At 37.9% G+C, this 24,227-nt stretch overlaps 5 protein-coding genes across 9 annotated transcripts; 1 reads left to right on the top strand and 4 right to left on the bottom strand.

Annotated features, from left to right (window-relative positions):
- Positions 1–1,052: 1,052 nt before the first annotated feature.
- On the top strand, positions 1,053–4,334 carry LOC103323714 (Pentatricopeptide repeat (PPR) superfamily protein). Of its 5 annotated transcripts, none has more exons than XM_089045448.1 (4): positions 1,053–1,264; positions 1,737–3,015; positions 3,138–3,302; positions 4,035–4,334. In XM_089045448.1, the coding sequence occupies exons 1-2, from the start codon at positions 1,093–1,095 to the stop codon at positions 2,897–2,899; spliced, it is 1,335 nt and encodes a 444-aa protein (XP_088901574.1). In that variant the 5' UTR covers positions 1,053–1,092; the 3' UTR covers positions 2,900–3,015; positions 3,138–3,302; positions 4,035–4,334. The 5 variants fall into 5 exon arrangements, with proteins under 5 accessions (XP_088901574.1, XP_088901573.1, XP_088901572.1 ...); XM_089045447.1 differs by having other exon boundaries at positions 1,737–3,075; positions 3,150–3,302; XM_089045446.1 differs by adding an exon at positions 3,406–3,485 and having other exon boundaries at positions 1,737–3,302.
- Positions 4,335–4,434: 100 nt separating this feature from the next.
- LOC103323734 (U-box domain-containing protein 35) lies at positions 4,435–9,099 on the bottom strand. The gene is made up of 10 exons (XM_089044519.1): positions 8,934–9,099; positions 8,695–8,816; positions 8,499–8,611; positions 8,191–8,399; positions 8,019–8,073; positions 7,242–7,527; positions 6,873–6,974; positions 5,900–6,322; positions 4,733–5,491; positions 4,435–4,530 (listed from the first exon to the last, which is right to left on the bottom strand). Exons 1-10 carry the CDS (start codon positions 9,097–9,099, stop codon positions 4,435–4,437), a joined length of 2,331 nt encoding a protein of 776 aa, XP_088900645.1.
- A 1,380-nt stretch (positions 9,100–10,479) lies between these two features.
- LOC107880444 (U-box domain-containing protein 51-like) lies at positions 10,480–13,414 on the bottom strand. The gene is made up of 7 exons (XM_016791971.2): positions 13,141–13,414; positions 12,687–12,754; positions 12,438–12,565; positions 11,901–12,071; positions 11,469–11,730; positions 11,268–11,369; positions 10,480–10,974 (listed from the first exon to the last, which is right to left on the bottom strand). The coding sequence occupies exons 1-7, from the start codon at positions 13,397–13,399 to the stop codon at positions 10,633–10,635; spliced, it is 1,332 nt and encodes a 443-aa protein (XP_016647457.2). The 5' UTR covers positions 13,400–13,414; the 3' UTR covers positions 10,480–10,632.
- Positions 13,415–14,418: 1,004 nt separating this feature from the next.
- LOC103323713 (pollen receptor-like kinase 2) lies at positions 14,419–17,980 on the bottom strand. The gene is given in 4 exon segments (XM_008225720.3): positions 14,419–14,908; positions 14,911–15,252; positions 15,870–16,496; positions 17,078–17,980. Coding segments are annotated over 4 exon segments (2,031 nt in total). The 5' UTR covers positions 17,838–17,980; the 3' UTR covers positions 14,419–14,606.
- Positions 17,981–19,496: 1,516 nt separating this feature from the next.
- Positions 19,497–24,227, bottom strand: LOC103323712 (Pseudouridine synthase family protein). Its single transcript, XM_008225719.2, is given in 9 exon segments — positions 19,497–19,990; positions 20,243–20,305; positions 21,135–21,198; positions 21,945–22,214; positions 22,216–22,283; positions 22,483–22,574; positions 23,112–23,257; positions 23,382–23,648; positions 23,734–24,227. Coding segments are annotated over 9 exon segments (1,230 nt in total). The 5' UTR covers positions 23,802–24,227; the 3' UTR covers positions 19,497–19,798.

Below are 24,227 nucleotides of genomic sequence, written 5' to 3'. Positions count from 1 at the left end.
TTACAAAAGAAATAGAATAAAAACCACTGGTAGGAGTGCGAATATAACTTCCTCTTCATGCTTTACATAAATGAAGACTGATCAGAAAATTAACTACTGTGTACATGAAAACCATTGGAAAAGGAATTCAATGCACAAACTGCTGTAGATTTCTATTGCTTAAAGTCAAAACATGTTAATATTGTATGAGTCACAAAACTACAACCACGTATACAATCAATGTTTGGTTCGAACTTCTTGTTCTCCAAATTGAGTTTGGACGAAAGATTATTCAAATTTAGTCATAAGTTGTGTTTTATGGCAACGCAGCGAGAGAGAGTTGAGAGAGTTGAGAGAGTGAGTGAGAGAGTTGAGAGAGAGAGAGAGAGTTGAGAGAGCGCGAGAGAGTAGAGAGGCAGCGAAGCTCGCGTGAAAAAAGAAAGTGAAAATGGAAACTACAGTCTGAACTCCATTTTTATTAGATTTCAAAATCAGGCCTGATTTTGAAATGAGTTTTCACAACCTCTCAAAGGATGCAAAAATATCTCCTTTTTTATTTTTTTAATGGCTGCATGAGGTTTTAAGTCATTGTTTATTTCTGAAGGTAATGAACTAGACCTTTTACCGTTGCAAGTTTATTTACTATGTGTTCGGATCTGGAGACTTGGGATAGGCTATTGATTGTAGTTTAAACTTATTTGCGGAGAAAATTGCCATTTTTAAGTTTGATTTAGGTCGGTTTATAAAAACTAAAAAATCAAACGAAACCAAACCATATATAGTCCGATTCAAACTTTTTTTGTGGTAAAAACCAAATCAAATTGAGAATTACGATTTGAATCAACCGATTTTATCAATTCGGCTGGATTGATGACACCCTAACTTTTATACCCAAATATGATAATTTAGATATTATATTGATGTTACAATAACATATACTTGGTTGACTATATAGATTGAGCAATACAAAATACTCCTCTTTTTTTTGTCAATAAGCAATACAAATACTTTTTTTTTTGGGTCGAAAGCAATACAAATACTTATGGACCACAAAACTACAAAGTTTACTCCCTTCCCTTTATAGAAAAAGAAAAAGAAAAAGAAAAGGCCTCGATGCAAAACGCGTCGCTTCCAACTTCTTTCAGTTTCCAACGTTCAGCCGTGTGTGAAAATGGAGGGTACTCTTCTTCTGAGCACAACATGTGTTTCAAGTTCTCTCAAGCCACAGCATCTTTCTTTTTCCTCCCATCAACCCCAGTCACAGAGTCGAGCCCTGGCACGCAAGGTCAGTCTCCGTTTCTATTATGAACAGACGATTTTGGCTTATTTTCAGTTAATTAATTAAAAGTATCTGTAGTCATTTCAAAAGAAAAAAAGTAGTGTATTTGCGAAATTGGGACTTTTATTTGAAGCAAATTCTGGTTCAACAAATGCCCATAATTTATTTCCAGCACCTTTGCATCTTATGTAGCACCAGTTGGATATTCAAGAATTTTGTTGTTTTAGTGTGACTTGTGTGTTTTCTTATTCGGAAAAAGATACTATTTTTCTGTTATACTAAGAAACAACTCTCTCATGCTTTTTACCGTTTAGTGTATTCAACATCTTATTACTACTAGTATTGCTATGTTTGCAGTTTATGCGTGTACTCAATTATTTATTTCTTGGTCTATATACATGGGCTTGTAATGCTTGTTATTGTTTTAGATTTCTTGATGGATATGTGTTTGAATGCCTTTCATTTGGGGTGTGCTTAGAACAGATAATCCGGAAATGGAAGCAGGAAGAGTGTTTTGATGGCAAGGATATTTACGTAGATTGTGTGCCGCTAATACGAAGTTTAAGTAGACAAAAGATGCCTCATGTAGCCCAGGAGCTTTTACTTGAAATGAAATCCGATGGTCTTTTGCCTAGCAACTCCACTCTATCTGCTTTGATGCTATGCCATGCGAACAATGATCTTTTTCCTCAAGCTGAGGCAATTTGGGATGAAATGTTACATAGTTCTTTTGTGCCTAGTATTCAGGTTGTTTCTGAGTTATTTGATGCTTATGGCAATGTGGGATGTTTTGAAAAAGTGAATGAAATTTTGGCTCAGATAAGGTCGAGGAATTTAAGTTTGTTTCCAGAGGTTTACACACTGGCTATCTCTTGCTTTGGGAAAGGGGGGCAGCTTGAATTGATGGAAGGTACATTGAAAGAAATGATTTCAAGGGGTTTCCCGTTGGACTCTGCCACTGGTAATGCCTTTATTAGATACTATAGCATTTTTGGTTCTCTGACTGAGATGGAGACCGCTTATGGCCGCCTTAAGAGGTCTAGGTTTCTTATAGAGGAAGAGGGAATCCGGGCAATGTCATTTGCGTATCTGAAGAAAAGGAAGTTTTACAGATTAGCTGAGCTTCTGAAGAATGTTGGTCTAGGTAGAAGAAACTTGGGAAATCTTTCATGGAACCTTTTGTTGTTATCCTATGCTGCCGATTTTAAGATGAAAAGCTTACAAAGAGAATTTCTGAGAATGGTGGAAGCTGGTTTCCACCCTGATCTTACCACATTTAATATTCGTGCTCTGGCCTTTTCTAGGATGTCTCTACTCTGGGATCTCCATCTGAGCCTTGAACACATGAAACATGAGAAAGTTGTTCCTGATCTTGTGACTTGTGGTTGTGTTGTTGATGCATACTTAGAGAGAAGACTAGGAAAAAATATGTATTTTGCTCTCAATAAAATGAATTTGGATGATTCTCCACTCATATTAACAGATCCATTTGTGTTTGAAGTTTTGGGAAAAGGAGACTTTCATGCAAGCTCAGAGGCATTTTTGGAGTTCCAGAGTCAGAGGGAATGGACTTATAGGAGGTTAATTTCAGTATATTTGAAAAAGCAATATAGGAAGAACCAGATCTTTTGGAATTACTGACCAGTGACCTGCACTTCGTGTAAAGACATGTTTGACCGATTGTTAGAGAAGGATTGTCACTGACAATAGCATGTCTATCAGTTACAGTTCTAATTCTATTGGTTCGACAAGTGCATGTATGTATACAAGATGATAATTGCAGCTCAGATATATGCATCGCCCTATATTGTGCATGGGTATGTCTCTGCACTTTCTTCTTATGTTCATTCTGGATAACAGAAATTTTCCTGATCTCCAGGGTCTTATTTAGGCTCCCCTTTTTCAAGCTGAAATGAAGTTGGATATTGGTGATGGATAACGTGCCAATATGATGCTAGAGATGCTAATCTGAACTTACCAAATTTGCAACGAAATGCTACGTACACTCAGACTCAAAGTACACTCAGAGGAGTAAGAAATAAACGTAAGAGTAGTCCTACTATTTCTTTTGAATCTCACATGCTGAAACTAATCTGTCAGTCAAAACTAATTCCCCTCGTGTCTGTTTCCCTTGCTATTTACTGCAGCTTCTTTCTGCCTATTGGCTTTGATGCGTGTTCTATGCTCATAAACTGCTATGAAACCTTAAATCGCACAAATTGCTAGGGTTAGTTCTTTCTTGGTGGATGATTTGTTAGGCGTTGCTAGGCCTCGCTTGATCTGCATTAGTTATTTGTTGTTTCTTTTTGGGGTTTTATCCCCCTTATCTCATTAAAAAAAAAAGAAAGAAAGAAAGAAAGAAAGATATATGTGTGTTTGTGTTGTCTTTCTTATCGTTTTCCCTTTGATTTCCTTGGAGTTTCATTGACTTTAAAAAGTACCTTCTTAAATTAGCAGATACAACTGTTGAGCTTTATTACTTTTGCGGGAAGCATAAATTGTTGGAAAGTCGATGATATAAATAAACAATTTCCTGCTCAAGATATATTCTGGCAAAAACATCCTGTCGTGGCTACATATAAAAATAGACCTTAAATCAATATGTGTGGTCATAATACTGTACTGTGGGAGTCTTTGACTAATTATTTGGCGACGCTGATATTTAGGCGAGAGGCGAGGGTGTTCTTGGTTCTACTAGTGATATTATGTGTGATAGAGCAACAACATTTAGTGTACTCATATAGTTGACTTCAAAATATGCTATTGTTTTTAACAGGTTTCTGGCATTGTGCACCGACGCTCAGATTTTATGTCCACTGAATGGACAATTGGACTGGAGCTGGAACTCTTAGACCATACTCTTGAGTTTGGATAAATGTTTGTGATAACCAGCAAACTCTTTCATGGTATCAGAGCATGATATTTGAAGTATGACTCCTGTAAAAAAAAACAAAATGCCACTCGTGTATTGCAAAAGAGCATTTAGCGTTGATGTCTCGAATGTCAGATGGCCTTGCCTAAGAGGAGATTTGTTTTTAAAAAAATAAAGAATTTATGGATACATATTCAATAGACACACAACATAGTCCTAATTTCCTAAACAATCTATGGGCAGGTTTGGATCAAATTGGATTAAACCTGGAAGAAGTTGAAAAGCTGTATTTGTAGGGAAAGTATTAATTTCTTCCATAATAAGATGATGCCCTTGAACTCCTCCTTGAGCTTGAGCTATAGTATCCAGACTCTGGTAGCTCAACGTCACTCATAACATCCTGAAAGAAAAACCCCAAAAAGTTCATAAATAAATACAAATGTTCACAAAATATCCAAAATAAAAGAGCTAACAATCTTGTGAAGCCTTCACAGGCTGTATGTAATATGAACCTCATTCAGTTTGCCAAAATTTGAAGTTTCTCTAAGCTGTATGTAATATGAACCTCGAGTGCAATGCAAGGTTTATGTTATGAAACTCACTTGTATTGTGGAAATGGGGCCATGACTTGGTGAAAATTCTTCACCACCACCGAGGATGCCACACTTCTTGTTATCTTCGGCTAGTTTTCTCAATCTGTTCAGCTCAGGTAGCACAACATTTCCAAGATCCGGTCTGTTTTTACGCCTCATTTCGGCACATTGTAAAGCTATCTGGGCAAACTTTAAGGCTTCCTCAACTGGCCAGTCAGGAACAGCAGGGTCAAGCATCTCTTGGAAAGTCCCATTCTCGATTGCCCGCTGAACATGATGAGTCAAACCCATTGGTGGCTTGGCTGTTATTAGTTGTAGAAACATGACCCCAAGTGAGTAGATATCAGATTTGATTCCAAGCATCCCAGTTTGCTGATACTCTGGGTCTATATAACAGAATGTTCCGGCTGTTGATGTCATATGATATTGAGTGACTGAATCGGCTACTGATGGAGGGACTAGCCTGGCCAAACCAACATCACTGATCTTGCTCACATAGTTATGGTCTAGCAAAATGTTTCCGGGTTTCAGGTCACGGTGTACAAGGGGTTCTGGCTTGGTATGATGAAGGAACAAAAGTCCGGTGCCAATTTCTGCAGCTATATGGAACCTCAGTTGCCAAGGAATAACTGGGGTGTTACCTCGCCGGAAGAGACGGTCTTCTAAGCTCCCATTAGCCATGTACTCATAGACCAGGCAACCATACTCTGGGCAGGCTCCAAGAAGGAGAACCATGTTTGGATGGCGCATGCAACTCAATACTTGAACCTGCATAGTTAAGAGTTGCCAGATATATTTCTCAGAAAGACACAAACAATATAAATGGCTTAGAAAGAAGAAGCTTATTAGCCTTTGAGAGTAAGAAATATCAAAAATCCTAGCATTTCTAATTGAACTGTTACAACTTGAAATGGTTGGGGGATTGGTATTAACTACTTTTAGATGTACAATAAATCACTTGAAGAACTAATTGATTCAACTCTTTGTTTGATGCCCGAGCAACTTCTTAAACCAGAGAAGTTATCTTTTTATCTATTTAAGTGTTTCTATTCTCTCTATTTTTTTTTCAAAAAATCGTTGGATCTGTCTGCTTTTGTTTTCAAACAACATGTTCCCAGTTTTGGCAACAATGTGAGAGTTCAATCTTAAAGTTTGATAATGAGCAAAGTCACCAACCTCTTGCTGGAACTGTGACCGTCCTTGAGCTGCGTCCGGACATAGAACTTTTATTGCCACTGGTGTGTGGTCTAGTTCACCTCTGTATACTGGCCCATAGCCTCCTTCTCCAATCTTGTTTATGTTTGAAAAATTATTTGTTGCTACTTCGATCTCCTCAATTGTGTATTTCCTGTACATGAAATCATATGTTTTTGCTTCTAATGCCTTCTTCCTCTCAGTTTCTCTAAGGGCTTTCATTTCTGCATTCCTCCTTTTCTGTGCTTCCAGTACTGCAATCCTTTGAGCTGATTCTGCAGCCTCCATGGCTGCCATACATTTTATTTTCTGCTCATCTGCAAGTGCCAATGCAGCTTCCTCAGCTATTCGTGCCTCATGTAATCTCCGTTCTTCTTCCAATTTCCATTGTTGAAGTTCCATTGCCTGTGATGATATGTTATTAGAATTTATGGATGAATAGTTGTTCTAAACCCAAGATTTATATTCCACCAAATGAATTCATCTCTTTTTGTGTATGGTTGGACATGTAGCTTTGTTATTTCAGCTGTTGCTAGATACACTTGCATCTGCCTGCACCTTTAGGAATTGTAAGAGGCATAAGATGCACTATGTGACACTATATAGAAGTGTCCCTATATATGTGTGTGTGTGTGTGTGTGTGAGTGAGAGAGAGAGAGAGAGAGATGCAGGGCTAACTATACCAATTAGGCCTACTAGATGATGATTCTCAAACCTTTTTTTGGGATTTTCAAGGCTGCATTGTGAAAATGTGAGGTGAAGAGAGGTCATTTGTACACTGTTTGGTAGAATGATAAAAAAAGTTTCCGTTCTTACATGGATAGTACTAAAGATTCATTACATATATCAATGTGTGCTCACCATTTGTCGTTGATTTTATCAAAAATTGAAATTTTAGGGTTGATTCCAAAACTTTGTTTTAGTCTATGCTCGAAAAAAGCTATTGCATCAATACCTTCTGTTTTGCCGTGAGTGCCTCCTTGCAGGCTGTACTGTACATGTCCATCGTTTGCTTGAGCTCTAGCCTGAGCCTCCTCATTTCAGCTTCCATTTCATCCTATTATTAGCAATTAAGTATTAGTATTCTGAACTATTCCTGTGTGTATGTTTTTGTAATATGCGCATCTTTATGAATCGTGGCATTAAAACTACTCAAACCAATGGCAAATATTGGTCATTTAATGTATCAATTGTTGAAGGCACAGTATGGGAGCTGTCTCAGATAAACATTTCTGGTATATTAGCTTCTGACGAAAGTGATAAAGCTCCAAAGCTTGAAGGTTGGTGGTGCTTCAAGTTTACTATGCTTGAAAAATTGTCTTACCATATTCCGTGATGACCATGAATTTTCACTTTCAATTGAGGAGGATGAGAATTCATGTTGTAAAGAGTTCATGTCAATGAACTTGTGTCCTGAGTAAGATGATGTAGAGCTAATGGTGTCCATATCTGAGCTGATTGAACTTCGAGGTCCTGATTCCAGACCATCATAGAAAGAAGGAAACAATTTATCCACACTTGGCCTTCCACTACTCACGAATGATATATCGGTCTCTGACGAGAGCTCATATGATTTGTTATTTGAAGCTGTTGCTCTTGTGAATGGCGACCTGCATATATTTTATTAGGTTAGTCCTTTCATTAATTGTGCATTCATATACTCTTTTTCAGTATTATAGTTGTTGCACATAAATATCTAGCCATTTAGAAGCCTTTTAAGTTTAACACATTAACTGAAACTTCATCTAGCGAATGCCTGGGCGAGCTATGCCCGGCAGTACAGATAGTGCATGCTTGAATGAGAGCATAGGCAAACATTTCCAAATGAAAAGTATCGCTAACAAACTAAACCTTCAAATACTGTTTATATGGATGCATATATACATAGATAAATACAAAGATACATACAAACAAGCATGCATACATACCTACATAGATACATACATATAAACATACGTGTTTGTGTGTGTGTGTGTATATATTAGACAAAATAAGGAGTGCAGCTAACTAGTCACTATGTACACCTCTTCCATGATTAATTGCTTTTAGCATCATTATCTACACATTTTGTCTCCCAAACAATCAGTGTACCGGAGATTACCTGATTTCAATGCCATCCAGCATACTACGGGGTGGATACTGAGTCCTCGCTGATGCTGTATTGATCAAAGAAACTTGAGTGAGTAATGACAAAAACCAGATATATTTGGTGAAAAACAAGTTATATATATATATGTATATATAACATGAGGCTGGAACACAACCCAACAAACCTCTAGGTTGCTGGTTGCGATTGAATGTATCATTTGATTCAAAAACTTTGCTGGGTTGGTCCTGTATTTGATTACGTGAGGAAGCTTTACGGGGCAATGTTCTGGTAGCACAATGCATAGATGAGACCTTTCCTTTGCCAATGACATACACAGTGCAGAAATCCGGTGCCTCTTTTGACACGGTGCTTGGAACGTCCGTGGTTCTGAATCTGTTACAAGAAGCACGAACTAAGGTATGACACTAAATCACTGATTACTTCATTGGTAAGGTTAGATTGGAATGTTGAGAACCAATTACCTGAGAAGGCCTTGTCTTGTCTGGTGCGCCAAGTACCAAAATGTCAATTGAATTATTGATAACATAGTTAACCAGTGCTTTTGCTGTATTTGTATCCTCAATTATGACTTCATTGCATTTTAGCTGTTGCAAAGATGAAAACTATAAGGAGAAGAAATTACATTGCGCAAACAAAAGTAATGATATTATATAGAAGTATGACTCACATCCTTTTTTGCGCAAAAGCAGCGGAACGGTAGAAACAACTCGTTGGCTTGAGCTTCAAGTTGGCTTTTGTGCGCTTTTGCAGCCTCCTCTGTAACTTCAGATATAGGAACCATGCCCCTGGCTGCAAAATAAGATGAGAAAGCAGAATGAAGGTATTATTATAATCTTAATTAAGATCATGATATATATACATGAATAAGAGATAGATAGATAGAGAGATTGATTGACTGATATATACTTTGGCTGGAAACTGCAGTTCTATGTTTAACATGGAGCAGTGTGAGAGCTTGGCCCCTGGTGAGAATATTTTCAACTGTCCATTTGATAGCATATTGACTTGATTTGTCCTTGTCTATTGCCACTGCCACCGTATCTACGCTGTTTTGTGCTTGTCCTCTTCCCATTTCTCTTTCTGTGAATGAATTAATTAAAACCCTCAAAACTCTCCACGAAACTGATACCAGCTAGCGTGATAAGGATGTCTGAGACTCTTATAATGAAAAAAATCCAGCAATGGAGAACCTCAGTATTCTTGGCACCCTCTTATGCTCTCCTCGGAAGGTCTTGATCTTGTATGACTCACCGGCAATGCCTTGGCACAGAAGCTGTGTTATTCTCTCAAAAACCAATTACGTTCACCACCCTTAATGTGTCTCTCTCTCTCTCTCTCTCAGATTATAGAATAGGCGTCAAAGTACATTATAGGATATAAGGCTTCCAATATATATGCAATGGAGGGAGCAGTTGTAACTTCAATCCACTGCCTGTTCCAAAATTAGAAAAACTTGCCCCATAAAGGTCCTAGCAGAAAATCTAGAAGAGTTGAAAACAAAGCCCAAGAATTCTAGAAGTCTTCTTTTGAGGCAGTTGCATGGTTCTGGCATTTTTGACAGCAAAGACTGGTGAGTCATTTTTTTTTGACTTTCTAATACAGGAGTTATTGGATGGATAATCAGCTGCACAACTGCATGCGTAGACTAGGAGAGATAGGAAATGTCAACAAAATTCATCTTTATATTTTAGTTAGCAAGGCATATGGAAATTGTTAATTTGTTAAGACAACCACTAACTCCTAAAGCCGAAAATGTTAGAGAATGGTAACAATGTATATTTGACTCACCCTTGCGCATAGCCTCTTCCGACACGTGGAGAAACAGATAAAATGCAATTAGAGAAAAACATATAAGTACAGCTCCAGGATGCATCTTGTAAATCATAAAGAATTGGGGAATGAAGATTGCAGGTTTTGACCATAACAGCTTTTTGCAATTGAGCTTCGATACCATGTTAGACAATCAAGATTTTCGTAAAATAGCGTTGTCTAACATTAATCACTTCTAACTTAATAATAATATATTAAAATTAACAAATTAATAAACACACTTTTCCTAATATGACGTGATGAGCCTCTCATTCTTATAGTGACATATAAACTGACCAGTCCTAGCCAGGTTGTTACAGTCATATAAAATTTATTATGATGCTGCCAATTTTTCTTTTCTTTCCTTTTTGTTTGGATATGATTCTGTCATTCTGTAAGTTTAATTTGGTAATTTTAAATCGTGGAGTAATTTTTTGTTGAGCAAAATATGTATATGTGATTGACAACAGAGTCCATATAATCGCATATGTCCTCATTATATTTTGGCCTTCAAAAGAAATTTTAAGATTTTGCTGCTAGATTTGATTGCAGCCAAATTCTTATAAACCTTTTGTCATGTTCAAGATATGAGCTAGAAAATTCAAGGTTCAATATAGATCAAATTCAGGACAACGATCTTTCGACCACTCAGGACAGTGATCTGGGATTTCTTTTTCTTCAATAGTAAAGAAAGATACAGAATGCCTACATAATTAATGCTGGAAGGGTTAACTAGTTTCCTTGCATATAAACAAAGAAAAACACTCTTGTAAATCTTGTTGAAACAAGTTCGCCACTAAAATTGTGAATAGTACAAAGAAAATAAAAATAAAACAACTAAAATATGAACTAAGCTTTGGTATTTGAAAACTATATGAGACTGGCCTAAAGCATCCAAAACCCTTTTCTTCTCTTCATCATTAGCCTCTCTTAGAGCTTTGAAGATCTGATCTGCATTTATGGTCCTTTGCAATTCTTTCTCAGCAAACCGCTCAGCTGCTCCGCCATCAGCTGCCAAAATTGTTGCCTTAGAGTTGGCTCCTTCCTTCTGCATAGCTGCCAGAGTTGCTTCTAGGGCACGTCGTGTCTCTTCTAGTCTTTGCCCTTCTTTCATTTTCCACTCTTCCAGCTCAATAGCCTGTATTGAATGAATAAGATGAAAGCACTTCAATTTAGAATAATAAATGGAAAACCAAATACAACTAATACATGAATCAAATGATAAAACAGATGAGCTTCTTTAAACCATATGCTTGTATAATTTGTTTTGCTAAAATCTTAGAAGGTAAGAGTTGAATTTTTATATATCCTTAAAACCATGAGAGTAAAACTATGTGATTGTGAACACATAAGTGAATATTTTTAGTAATTGAAATGTTTATCTCATTAAGTAGCTAGGAAGATTAGAGAGGGTTCTAGGGTAGATAGGACCTTCTGTTTTGCTGCCACTGCTTCTTTGCAGGCTGCATGGTACATGTCCATCGTTTGCTTCAGCTCCACTCTAAGCCTTTTCATCTCATCTTCCATTTCATCCTGCAAGTACAAGTTTTCACATGCATGTCCAAATTAAGTCCACATTCAAATGATTCTAGTTGTCTGACTTTTACTCATATCCTTTTTCAGATGACTTACGAATATTTTCTGTGACAGGAATGGCATTCCTTGGGCAGTTGATGACAGTTCATGTGGAATGTTCAAATCAAAACTGCCGAAATCTGATTCTAGTTTTGCAATACTCTCCAAGTAATTTGAGGATGCTGAAAGAACTCGGCTCATATCAGCAGACCCAAAATTTTGGTAAAAAGATATGCTATCAGTACTTGGTCTTCCAAGCGAGATGTCATTGTCAGACAATGAGACCTCATCATATGCTCTGTTGCTTGGAGCTCTGCCTCTAGAGAATGACATGCATCAACCAAATCAATTAATCAATAAATGAGTCAAATAAGTAAAAGATAGATTCATAGCAGCAGTTTGAGTGCAGTCCAGAATGCGGACGACCACACTCAGATGCTTATATATGTTGTCAAGTTGTGGATCTGAATCAGATTGACTCTTGCTTACATGTGATTAGATTCTTCTGCCCTCTCATCAGCTGCTCGAATGTTTGGTAGAGGACGAGAGGCTTCGCGCCCTTCGCATACCCTACCTTGTTTGATGGTGTATACAGAGCAGAAATGTGGTGCCAACTTTAGGACTCTGCCTGGAATAGACTCAGATGCCTTGAACAGACGCCTGATTGAACAACATGTTTCGACCATCAGATGAGTTTCAACACATAGAAACCCAGAAACACACACACACACACACACACACACACACACACACACACACACACACACACACACATATATGTATATATATCAGTTCTCTTATCGGAATGTCCAGATTTTCTTACCGTACGGACGCCATTGTTGCAGCTATATTTCTTACATCTAAAGCTTGTTTTCTATACCCACTGCTGCTCGTTGAAGCATATGAGTACAAAAGACAGGGAGGAAAGCAGAGAGGAAAACTGAAAGAAACAATGGCGTCCATACGATAAGAAATTCTGGACGTCCTGATAAGAGAAAATGTGTATGTATGTGTTTATATGAATACCTAGAAAACCCAATCCTGGATGTAGCGGTAGCACCAAGAACAATAAACTCAATGCCATTGCGGGAGATGTAGTCAAGTAATGCCTCGGCCACATCTTGATCCTCCAGCACAACAGTCTCACATTGTACCTAATAATATTAATTAGTTGCACAAATCAATCAACGACATGATCTACTTATTATGATTCCAAATCATTCAATATAGCTAGCTTCTTGTAATAAAAAAATCCAAGTTAAGAAATGAACTCACTCGTTTGCGAGTACAATAGCACCGAAATGGAAGCATGAAGTCCATGTTTGGAGCTTCATGAGCTTGCCCTTCATTAATTGCGTTGTTCCCATGCCACCCAGAAACCAAAATGTTTCAATCATGCTTGAAAGAATACTACTATTTGTACCATCTCAACATACGAAACTCACTGCACTTATGTGAGACATGTGAGTCATGCGTCTATTAGAGGACAAATTATTTGGTCTGGTGAGACCACCGCACTCGTCCGGCTGAAAACATAAACAAAGAATTTGGTCTTGTGTATGTCTATGGGCGAATGAGTGAGGTGATCTTGTTGGACCAAAGAATTTCTCCTCCTATTAGAGATATGATACAACACCTAGACAAATAGTTATTCATCACGCATCATATATATATATATATATATATATATATACATGAGAGAGAGAGAGAGAGAGAGAGAGAGAGATACCAGTTGCATGGGGGGTATTATTGGAATTAGAAGGGTTAATAACATGGAGAAGCTTGATAGGAGTATGACGGGTAGATCCATAGAGAAGATGATTAACAGCCCATTTCAAAGCATTTTGGCTGGCAATGCCCTCGTCTACGGCCACTGCTATTGTCCTTACGCCTTGATGATTTCCATTATCAACAATATTCGACATTCTCTCCCTCCTTGATCCCTCCTCCTCCTCAACTCTCGAATTCAGAGATAACTTCTGCTTCATCAAACATGCAGACACGACAACATAAATAAATTTTTACACAAAATAAAAAATCAGAACCTTTCAATTAGAAAAATAGGAAATTTAATGAAAAGCTCTCTGTCTCTCTGTCTCTCCCCCTTCTGTACTCTTAAACCGCTCACATTCTTAAGGGCCATGGAAGTAATTAAATAAACCTACTAGAAGCTAATTAAACCAAACATTAACTTGGTTCCGAGCTAAACCCCATATATGATATATGCATGCAGCATGATTAGCGGGAAGTTAATTAATTAGAATTAACTTTGACCCTAACTAGAGAAGATGCATGCCAAAACGACCCGTTGGTCAACATTTCTAATATTAACCAAGTCTATCAACACGGTTAATCAAAGTATTCGGTACGTACCGTTACGTTAGAGAAGCCTCCCATGCAATCCAAGAAGTTGAAGAACAATGAAAAGAAGAAGAAGAAAAACGACATTAGTATTGTTCAATGACTGATCAATAGAATTCATTTTTATGGCCCTGTTGTATAAGAATCAGAGTTCTCCTAATTATTAGGATCAAACGACATTAGTAGTTATTTTACTTAATTTATGTTAGTATTGAGAGAGAAATTGACAACTGTTAAGGAGAAACACTTCAAGAATCAAACTACAGAAAAAAACTCTCTTCAAAAAAGTGCTTTAAGTGCTAAACTACTCTAATGCGGGGGAGGGGAGATTGAACTCGGGTGCAAAAGGGCAAGTATGTTACCTTAGGACAACTAGCCTAACCCATGTAATGATTATTTTCATCAAACTATATATTTCATTATTACTTTTTCATTATGTAGGGGTTATACTCAATATTATAATTGGAAGAATTAGAATTGTACATTTATTTATTTATATTGCTGTTTTTAGGGAAAACTTCGCAATTTGCAACATGTGAAAGGCAAATTCTATTTGCTTAGGAATATTTTATGTGTCCATACTTTTTTCATAAAATGTTTATGGGCTTGTAAGGATCTGATTAATATTAGATGACTAATGGTTATTAGAATCAATTTATATATGTTATGAAATATAAATATAGTACTTGTTTAAACCTAGAGCTTGCATATAAAGCCAAATCTTATAGACAAGCAGTTCATTGTTGTCTCTCATCCTGGGGGATTTGGGACGGAGATACAAATCAAGAGATTGATCATGGCAAAGGAGAAAGAAAACTTATTTTGATGATATTATCAACCAACAATCTTCGTCATGTCGCCTTCGCTAGCACAAGAAGATAAAAAATCTTCATCGCCATGATTGTTATCTCTCTCTTTCACCTCTTCAATCCTCTCCACAACCTCTTTCAAATCCCATCTCTTCTCCACCTCCCCTTCACAACAACCCAACCCAATGTTCAAGAGCTTGAGCATCTGCCCCTCACTATTCTTGCCTGCCCCCATATCTCTATCAAACACCTGACTGAACCACTCGTCCTGAGGCACCGAGTTGACCCAGCTCGCCAAGTCCTCCTCACTTCCCTTCCCATGCTGCAAAAGTTGGTGGGCAACTTCCCAGTTAAGATCTCCAAGATCAGCACACCGAAGCTCCACACGTCAGTCTTCTTCGTGATGCGCTTGCTTTGCATGTACTCTGGGGACTTGTAGGCCACCATGAGGGTGTGAGCATGCTCTTGGTTCACCACCGGGATGAGGCCGTAGTCAGTGAGGAGGGGCTCGTAGGACTCGTTGAGAAGGACATTTGAGGATTTGAGATGGCCGTGTGATGCAACTAGGCTGGGAAGCTCATGGTAGAGATATCGTAAGCCCTGGGCTACTCCTTTGACAATCTTCAAACGGGTTTGCCAGTCTAAGCTTGGTTGGCCTACGGTTTGGTGTCCTGATGAGAAAGTGCAAATAACACCAACCATTGATTAGGCATTACTTCAATCAAAGTGTTTTCGAATTCCATTTAATTTGCAAATGTATTTTTTTACCATGCATAAACTCATATACCAAAATATGTGTATCTTATAAAAAAAAAAAACTAGATATAACACTTCCATGAATTGTAAGTGATATTCATTTGTATCGGAAATTATTAGTTTCACTTTCATTAGAGATGTGATCTACAATATAGTCAGAATATATGATCTTTATGTCAAAACCAATTGATGCATACTTAACATACCCAAAAGTTGTGTGATTGCTTATGGGAGAGGGGAAAGGGAAAAAGGGAAAGGCATGACACAACTAAGATACAAATGTAAGACTGTCCATAACCATATATGAACATTAAACATGCAAATTACTATAGGAGCAATACTATATGGACCACATTATAAACCACATCCCCAATCGAGACAAAATCCACCCATACGAATGCATCGTGTATTAAAATGCAGTATACAAATAGTTTTATTATTAAAATAATAGGATGCATCAACTTATTTGTAGAATAGCTAGTATAGAGAATATGATCGTGCAATGCATCTATATGTTTAAAAAGGAACTTACCATGAAGATGAACAGCCAAGCTACCCTTTTGAACATGGTCAGAAATCAAGAGCTTCTCTTCCTTCTTATAATAATAAGCCACAAGTGGAAGCAAATTAGGATGTGCCAATCTCCCTATCCTTCTCATATGCTCTTGGAACTCCTCTTTTCCTACATTGTTCATCTGCTTATACCTCTTCACAACCATCACTGGTCCACTCAGCAAAGCAGCCTTGTAAGAAGACCCAAAACAACCACTGCCCAACACCTCGGCCGAGGCTCTCAGCAAGTCTTGCATATCAAATCTCTCCCTGTCATCTCTCACAAAGGAAAGCTTCAAGCTCTGATCAGCCTTGTTATGCTTTCCATTTACTTCTCTCCCATTCAAGTTTTCGGGTGAGCCTGGAGCACTTGCTTGTTGCTCTGGTTCGTTTCGAACTGATCTGTTCTGGACAGTTGCTGTTGATGGCGGTGGATCCTCTATTGATGATTCAGATGCTTTGTTGCGGCGTCTGAGGATGAAGAACGCTGCAATAGCAATGGCTGCGAGTGCTACTATTACAATGATCACAACCACCACGATACTCCACGTTGCAGGCTTCTTTGAGGGGCAAGCTTTTAATGTCCCTCCACATAGATCTTCATTACCTGCATGTTCAGGCGGCAAACTGTTAATTTTCTACTTCTTTAAAGAACAAAATTTTGTTGTCTATGTGCACTCTATGAGTTTGGTTTGCTTAAAAAGAGGCTTATAAACTAATTCATCAATTAATGTTTGAGGTAGCTAGGAGGAAGTTTCTTTTATGCAGATTCTTAAACTCCTCATGTCATCAATCTTGAATATGCAGTGTGACTCCAATGCTTTACGACTTAAACCATCGTAATCCTAACCCGTTTCCCACCCTACCTCACCAACCTGTAAGTTCTTCTTGGCATTTCATAAGCTAAAAGAAGGATGCTGAGAAGGAAGGATACGCCTGACTTTTCTTTACGTAACTTAATCCACGACTCTCGCTTTTCTACTTTTGGTTGAATAAGAAGGATATGGATAAAAATAAAAAAAAAAAAAAAACCACCCTTTGTTTGGTTCTTGAACGAAAGGAGAGGGAAATGCATTATAAACGCAGTTAGCAGAATACATGAGCCTTTTATTTCTTCTATTGATTCTTTCAGGGAATCTTGAGAGAGAGAGAGAGAGAGAGAGAGAGAGAGAGAGACTTATGACTCACCAGCAAAGGAGCTTGCATCCAATTTTCGAAGGCCTTCCGGGATCTCACCCTCCAATTTGTTGTTAGACACATTAAAGGTTGTGAACCCGGCGGGCTGCCTAAAATCTGGTATTTTGCCGTTAAATTTGTTATTTTCAAGACTCAGCTCCACCAGCTTGTCCAAACCTGTCAACGACCTAGGAATCTCCCCCGTAAACTGATTATTCGCCAAGTGAACCTTCTTCAACGAAGACATTCCCCCGAACCAATCGGGTGGAATGGCCCCGGAGAATTTGTTATCGGACAAGTAGACAGTTTTTAAGGCACTAAGTTTCCTCAAATCAGGCATGGGACCATCAAAGTTGTTCTTCATAAAGCTTATGGTTCGTAAGTCAGGCAGGTCCTTGAGTATGTCCATATTGATGTCACCATTGAGCCCCATTTTCTCAAGCTGCAGACCCCAAACTCTCCCCTTTCCATCGCAACGAATTCCAACCCAATTCGACACTGCTCCGTTGCATGGAATGGACGAACTTTTCCAATTGGTCAATCCATCCGTGTTCTTCAAGGAATCCTTGAACTTGAGAAGGGTTTCGCTATCAGAAGGCCCAGCAGAAGAGGCAACACGAACATTCAACAACACGAGAACGAAGAACATGATCATGGTACGAGACAACGATGATGCGCGAAGCATCATCATTACCATGATGTTCTTCTTGTTACGTTGTTGTTGTTGTTGGTGGTGGTGGTGTTCCATAATGGTGGTGTAGGTACGTAGCATAATAGGGTTGTACGTACACGCACAAGTAGGGGCAGCGTGTGCGCCCTTTTAGAGGGGGCTGCGCTGCAAAAATTGAGTCAGGGTGCGGGTGAAGAAGGATTTGAAGGTTGATAGTGGTTAATTTTGATGGCATTGAGAGAGAGAGGGGAAAGAGTGAGTGATGAGAGAGAAAGAGGAGATGAGAAAGAGGCTAAGAATAGAAGTTTGGAAAGGCTGTTTACAAGGGTCAAATGGGGAGGGATCATTGGGGAAATGGGGTTGTCTAAAAGTTGACAAAGTCTTTTCCTTAATTCCTGTAATTTTGTGCAACATGGGTTGTGTGTATTTGCATGAGAATTATCCGGTCCACCTTTGAAAAATTTGAGCATGAGATTGATTATCTATCAGCCCTCTTTCAACTCTTTCATTTTATTTTTGTTTTTCTTCATACAATTGGTGATTTACTGGAAAGATAAAAGTGTCCTCTTATTGAATGCCGACAAAGCAAAACGAGCTAATCTATCTGCCACTTACATTGGCTTCTCTAAAAACATGACAAAAACTTCGCACCAGAAATCTATCGGAGCAAGTAAAAAACTCTAGAATCAACCCCTTTTAATTTCTGTTCACTACACCTTCGTTCTATAGTGTGTGATGTATCTGATGATTCTATAGGTAACCAAAAAATGTTAATTAAAAAAGTAATTGAATAATATTAATTGTGTATTTCAAAGGATGCAAAGCACCAAAGTTACAGAAATTGCGCATGTGATATGTGACTAAGAAAGGAAAATACAATTACAGTAATCAGGGAGAAAAGTTTCCACCAAAAGAATAATAAAGGAGAAAATTAGGGTATGATGGAAGTGAATCAACGCATGACAGATTTGGCACCCAAAAAAAAAAAACCAAAAAGGAGAATTCAAGGCATGACAGAGATTTGATGGAATTGATGATGTTGATGGAGTTAGTCAAGGCATGACAAAGATTTGATGGAATTGATGATGTTGATAGCGTTAATCAAGGCATGACCGAAATTGATAGGAATTGAGGCTGCTGATGGAGGGATTTGAAATAATATGATAGGAAGGTAATTAAAACACAATAAAACTAGAGACACGTCATCAAGTCCATTCACCAAATGATATCAGTAGATATATCAGTCTTAATGGGAAAAGTAAAGAAGGAAGTCCCCTCGGAGAGGAGTGAGGGTATAACCCACCAGAAAGTATGATCCTTGTGGGAATCGTAGCCATGCCCAGCCCTGGTAGTTTTTCATGTCTTCGGCCTAACACCAAGTCTCAAGTTGTGAGAGTAAATTCCCTTTCCCCTTCTACTTCTGAAAAATTAAATCAGGCTTTTTTTTTCTTCGGGTGTCGAGTCGAAAGACTCGCTTGTTCTAATTAGATGAGGCCGAATGGGCTCAGATTCGAATAAATGACATGAGTTCACGACTGAGCTCAAATTTGGATAAATGACAGTTGAGGCCGAGTGGGCTCAAATTTGAATAAATGATAGACTAACACATCATTTGCTAAACAAAACTTACATTAGCCCCTTTCACTCTTGGTTGAAAACGACATAAGATTTTACGCATCCGACCTGAACTCATAGAATTTGCAAACTACGGCCAAACTGGATTTTGACATATGAATATAATGCAAGAACCCAATATGGGTGTTAGAACAATAAGCCACTTCATTACTTCTCTTACTAAACACAACCGACTTAATTTCAGTTCAGACAGTATCACAAGAATTAAACTGGAATAGCCCTCACAACAAAATTTGACATTTCTGTAAAAATTTCAGCGGCAAGGAGTTACATGTGAAAAATAAGTGTTTTGGATAGGTTGAGATCCATCGGATGACTTACATTTCCACCTAATACCAAAACATGGGTTTATCATTGTTTAATGTGTATGCTTTGTCATTTTCACTTTAAAGATCGGAAGCTACCTCTGCATGAATGTCACTGTACATTCACTCTTTCAAGATGAGGCAATCTTGTGGATCAAATTCTTCATAACCCACATCAACAAGACATAAACCGTCAGGGGGTGCCGGGGGAGCAGTGGCACGTCTGCATGTAGCATCCATCAGCTTTAGCAATGCATCCTCATCTGCACCTGCAGCCGCTTCCCTTATTGAGGTTGCCACAAGAACCCGAACCATCTGCAGAAAATTGTAACCCCAATTTTTTTCTTTTGTTAATTTTGGCTACGAAGTTAGTGGAAATGCAATACATCTAAAAGACCATAAGATCACCAGCAGGATTAGTAAAATCTGGCAACGATGTCAAGAGGACATTCAACGATGCTAATATTGCAAGAACCAAATGGAAACCCACCAACCAGACAAGACATTAAATAAAAAAGAAACTTTTTTTTTTAATCGTGCTTCAATTATACCAAGTAAATTCATTACCCTGCGTAAGAATCGATTAGCAACAAGTTCAATACACATAACCCTTCTTCCTTTCTCATGCTCCTACACATAACCACAGTGCCATTAGTAATTCATATAGACTCGTGGGTTAGTACACGTTTTGCTGGATCACTACATTCACAACAAAAGATGTAATATTTGAGCCTGAAGCTCATATCATTAGAGTTATGAAATTTCTGCAAATAAAATATCAAATCCATTGCAGGCAAGGCACGGCCAAGAGCATTTTGTGCTCACCTAAACAATAGTTTGGAACAATTTCACGTCATTTTAATGTATAATTCAGCCAATTCAAAAGAACAGGGAAAGTAACCACGTACGTTGTGCTTAATCCTATATGTTCTAAACATTATATTCAGATAAATCCTGCAATCTAACTATAAATTATAAGCACACGTTTATGGACACAAGTACTCATGCCTTTAAGGTATAAGATATTTATGATTTAGGGCAAGAAGTGGTTAGAACGCTTTCAAAGCCTGTCCTCAGATAGTGGAAAGTTTGAGGACTAGAAACTGCAAGATGATACTGAAAATTTTCCAAGAATTTTCTTCCTGAGGTGAGGCCCTAATATGATTTTTTTTTGGTTTTTCTGATTCAGTTTATTCATGTACGCTTTGTCCATCCAAATTCCCATCTATATTACTGAGAGAGGGAGGCAATTAAGGTCCAAAATTATGGCATGCATTATTCCCATCAGTGAACATGATTACTCGTGTCAGTCTTATGTGTATATATATGGGTGCAGAAACTAAATAATTGAGTCCCATCCTACACAATAGATGTGAACTTAAAAAACCTAAATCACAGAAGGAAAATATAAATAGAAGAGACAAGATTTGCAAGACTAGTAATAGCAGCAAACTCATACTGAACATGGTAGTTTGGATTCTTTTGCTCGAGCATGGTAGAGAAAACACTCTGTTGGCGGACCCCTGAAAAGACAAACAGATGCTGTTAGAACATGGAAGAACAACTTCCCTCTGCTAAGGCAAGTCAATATTAAAGGGATATTATTTTGATAGGAAATATTAAGTGGATATTCAGCTAGCAAAGTTATTTCCTTGTGTATGAAATCATGATTGATTCGAAAGACCCTAGACAGTGAAATAGCATTTGAACCTCTGCCATCCATTTCTATACAAGACTAGTCATTCCCAGGCACCTATATATCGGGTTGGGAACTTGGATTGGGATGATTACAGGAGATATGTCTGGCTGGATACACATGAGAACTCATTATAATCCTTTCAATTTTTCCTCCATATAGAATCAAGCCAATGCAAATTATAATGAACTTCAATCTCATCAAAATTGCTTCACTATTTCTGTTATCCTGAGCAGTATAAATATACACACACAATGAAACAAATGAACTGAGGATTGTGCAATGGGCATGTGGCATGAAAGATAAGTAAACAAACAGAAACAATAAGAACTCTGAAAAACATCAGCTTACACCAGTGCATGACAAGATGAGAGGATGACAATTAATATGGTCTTGACCAAACTAGTCAAAGGCAGTGCATGCACCAGTGGTTACCAAATAATACAAATTAGGGCCACTGAAAGAGCAAGGTCAAGATTATGCAAATTGGAGTTGCGAAGGAACAGTCAAAACTATAATCTGAAAAATGATACGCCTCCAAGTACTGATGGCCAATCGAATCTTAATTCTTACTCATTTCTGGATGGTTTGGTATCACGTGCAAACATCTTATACGATAATAGCTTTCCTTCTAGTTTGTGTAAAAGTTGGTTCACCCTGCTTACAGTGAATTCCCGGGGTTTCAGAGTTTCAAGGTCTTCGTTATCGTTGATAACTAAGTTTCCAACATTTGCTTCATTGCATTGATCACATCCATTTTTATGCTCATGATAATTTTCTTTACTCTTAAAATTTTGAACATTCTCTCCACTCTGATTATTTTGCTCCATGTCCTCCTCATCAGTTAAATGGAAATATATATAAATAACGCCTCCATTTGGCAGTAAAATTGGGATGGAAGGCACGTGATACCTACAGTAAGACAGACTAGCTATCAGAGTACTAAAATTAAAAGTAAAGAAATAAATATAGACATTATGCAGAAGATAAAGATCTGAAACAGCAATGATAACAAGGTCAACTTGCTAAAAGAATTGAAGCAACCAAAATATGATTAGTGGATTTCACTTTGAACCCAGTGATTTGTAGGAAAATCTGAACAAAACATCACCTCAGTAACGGATATGACCCTGAGTTTTCCTGGTGCTGCACTATTGATGGCATCTGTAATATCTTGAGATTTGACATCCTTTCTCCAAGTATCTAAAAAATACAAATGGAGCAATGTTAGAAAATTTGCAGACCCCAAAATGCGCCAGTTGGCAGAATCAAATAATGGAGAAACACTGGAGAAGACTACCGTACATCAGGCATAAATTAAAAATACAGTTGTCTTAGAAAAATTAATACCAAACACCCGGTAGCAAGTACATAAACAATGACAGCTTCAAGGAAAATGGAGGAAATATTATGCGCATATGTTAGCACAAAAGAATGTGAAACACATATAAGTTATCTAATTGATATAGACTCATTTTTAAATGATGCAAACAAAAGGATCACTCATGCTTAATAAAATTGTTCTAGTAAAACCATAAACAATTAGCCTTATACAACCCCAGATGACATCAATATCAAGAATTAAAACCAACTCTATTTCGGCAAGGGAGTTGGTGGTTCACTTTCTTTTACTATTCTTTTCCTTTATGACAAGTATGAACCAACTGCTATAGAACTTCCTGAGCAGATCTTTTTCAAACTAAAACAAAATAAGTTACAATGAATGAGGTTGTAACATACAAAAAGAACAAACTTGATGAACGGCAGTCACTCCTTTGTCAGTACGTCCGGCAACAAGAGCAGCGCCTTCTAATGGCAAACCTTTGTCTTTCAGCATCTGCGCTTTCCTCTCATCAACAAATTTTCCCAGAGATTTTTCCACCACACTGCCAAGTGCCAACACAAGAGCAAACATCGTAAACACTTGAACAAAGAACAAAACCACAGTTAAAGCCACATGGGCAATTTTGCAATGTACAAAAAAGCATCAAAGATTGTCAAAGCTAGCACCTTTGAACAGTGTTGAGGCCTGGCTGCCTTTGCCAGCCATCAAAGGAACCACCATGATACGAAACAACAATCTTGAATGTTAGTCGTGCCCACCTCCCACCCTTATCTTGAGATGGCGGTAGACTCTCTAGCCTATTGTAAATGTTACTCTTACTCAAACAAGCTTTGCCCAACAACGCTGATAAGGGCTTGCGGTCCTTCACCACATCCGAATAAAAATCCATAACTTGTTGCCATGGCCTGGCAGACATGAACTGGAAGCATTCTCTGCCAAAACCCATATTTAAAAAATAATTACATTTAACAAAAAATAAAATAAAATAAGGCAAAAAAGAGGGATGGAGGTAAGTACTTGGTAGTCCAACGCGCAAATGAGCAGGGGTCCGTGTGGTTGTACTGAATTAAAACCTTGTTTTCCATGTCAAGTTCTAATTCTACTTCTTGATTGAAAATTTGCAGTTTGTCTGCGTCTGTGAGGTATTCACTTTAATTCTAACAACCCTCTCTTGCAGCCAGCCTGCACTGGCTGCACTGATGATGCTGACAATTTTAGTCTTGCAGAAGCAGTCAAAACCAGGAAGCAATTATGCTCAGAATGGGCAAAAGAACCGGAGAACCACAAAATCGAGCCGATCCGAATTTTTTTAAAAAAAAAAACCGAAAAAAACCTAGTTGACTAAAAAATCAACAAAAAATTTAAAAATTGAACCGAACCAGTTCAAACCGGTTCAAATCCGGTTTTATCTCCTCCAAAACCGTAGTAAATCAAGCCGGACCAAAATTAAATATAAATATAATTATTTATTGAGATATATATACTTGAGCCATATCCAAGCCCCATTTCAA

Source organism: Prunus mume, linkage group LG2 (assembly GCF_029339155.1).
Source record: "Prunus mume cultivar Tortuosa linkage group LG2, ASM2933915v1, whole genome shotgun sequence".
Lineage (NCBI taxonomy): Eukaryota > Viridiplantae > Streptophyta > Magnoliopsida > Rosales > Rosaceae > Prunus > Prunus mume.
This window is presented reverse-complemented; position numbering and strand designations above follow the sequence as displayed.

What these genes read in the sequence shown, in the direction of transcription:
- LOC103323734 (XM_089044519.1), bottom strand. Translation starts at nt 9,099, where the DNA reads ATGGGAAGAGGACAAGCACAAAACAGCGTAGATACGGTGGCAGTGGCA. An exon ending in CATGGTCATCACGGAATATG is followed by an intron (nt 6,975 to 7,241) that starts GTAAGACAATTT and finishes TGCTAATAATAG; the next exon opens with GATGAAATGGAAGCTGAAAT. An exon ending in GGTCACAGTTCCAGCAAGAG is followed by an intron (nt 5,492 to 5,899) that starts GTTGGTGACTTT and finishes TTAACTATGCAG; the next exon opens with GTTCAAGTATTGAGTTGCAT.
- LOC103323714 (XM_089045448.1), top strand. Translation starts at nt 1,093, where the DNA reads ATGCAAAACGCGTCGCTTCCAACTTCTTTCAGTTTCCAACGTTCAGCC. An exon ending in GTCGAGCCCTGGCACGCAAG is followed by an intron (nt 1,265 to 1,736) that starts GTCAGTCTCCGT and finishes GGGTGTGCTTAG; the next exon opens with AACAGATAATCCGGAAATGG.
- LOC107880444 (XM_016791971.2), bottom strand. Translation starts at nt 13,399, where the DNA reads ATGAAGCAGAAGTTATCTCTGAATTCGAGAGTTGAGGAGGAGGAGGGA. An exon ending in TAATACCCCCCATGCAACTG is followed by an intron (nt 12,755 to 13,140) that starts GTATCTCTCTCT and finishes CAATTAATGAAG; the next exon opens with GGCAAGCTCATGAAGCTCCA. An exon ending in GCAGAAGAATCTAATCACAT is followed by an intron (nt 11,731 to 11,900) that starts GTAAGCAAGAGT and finishes GTCATTCTCTAG; the next exon opens with AGGCAGAGCTCCAAGCAACA.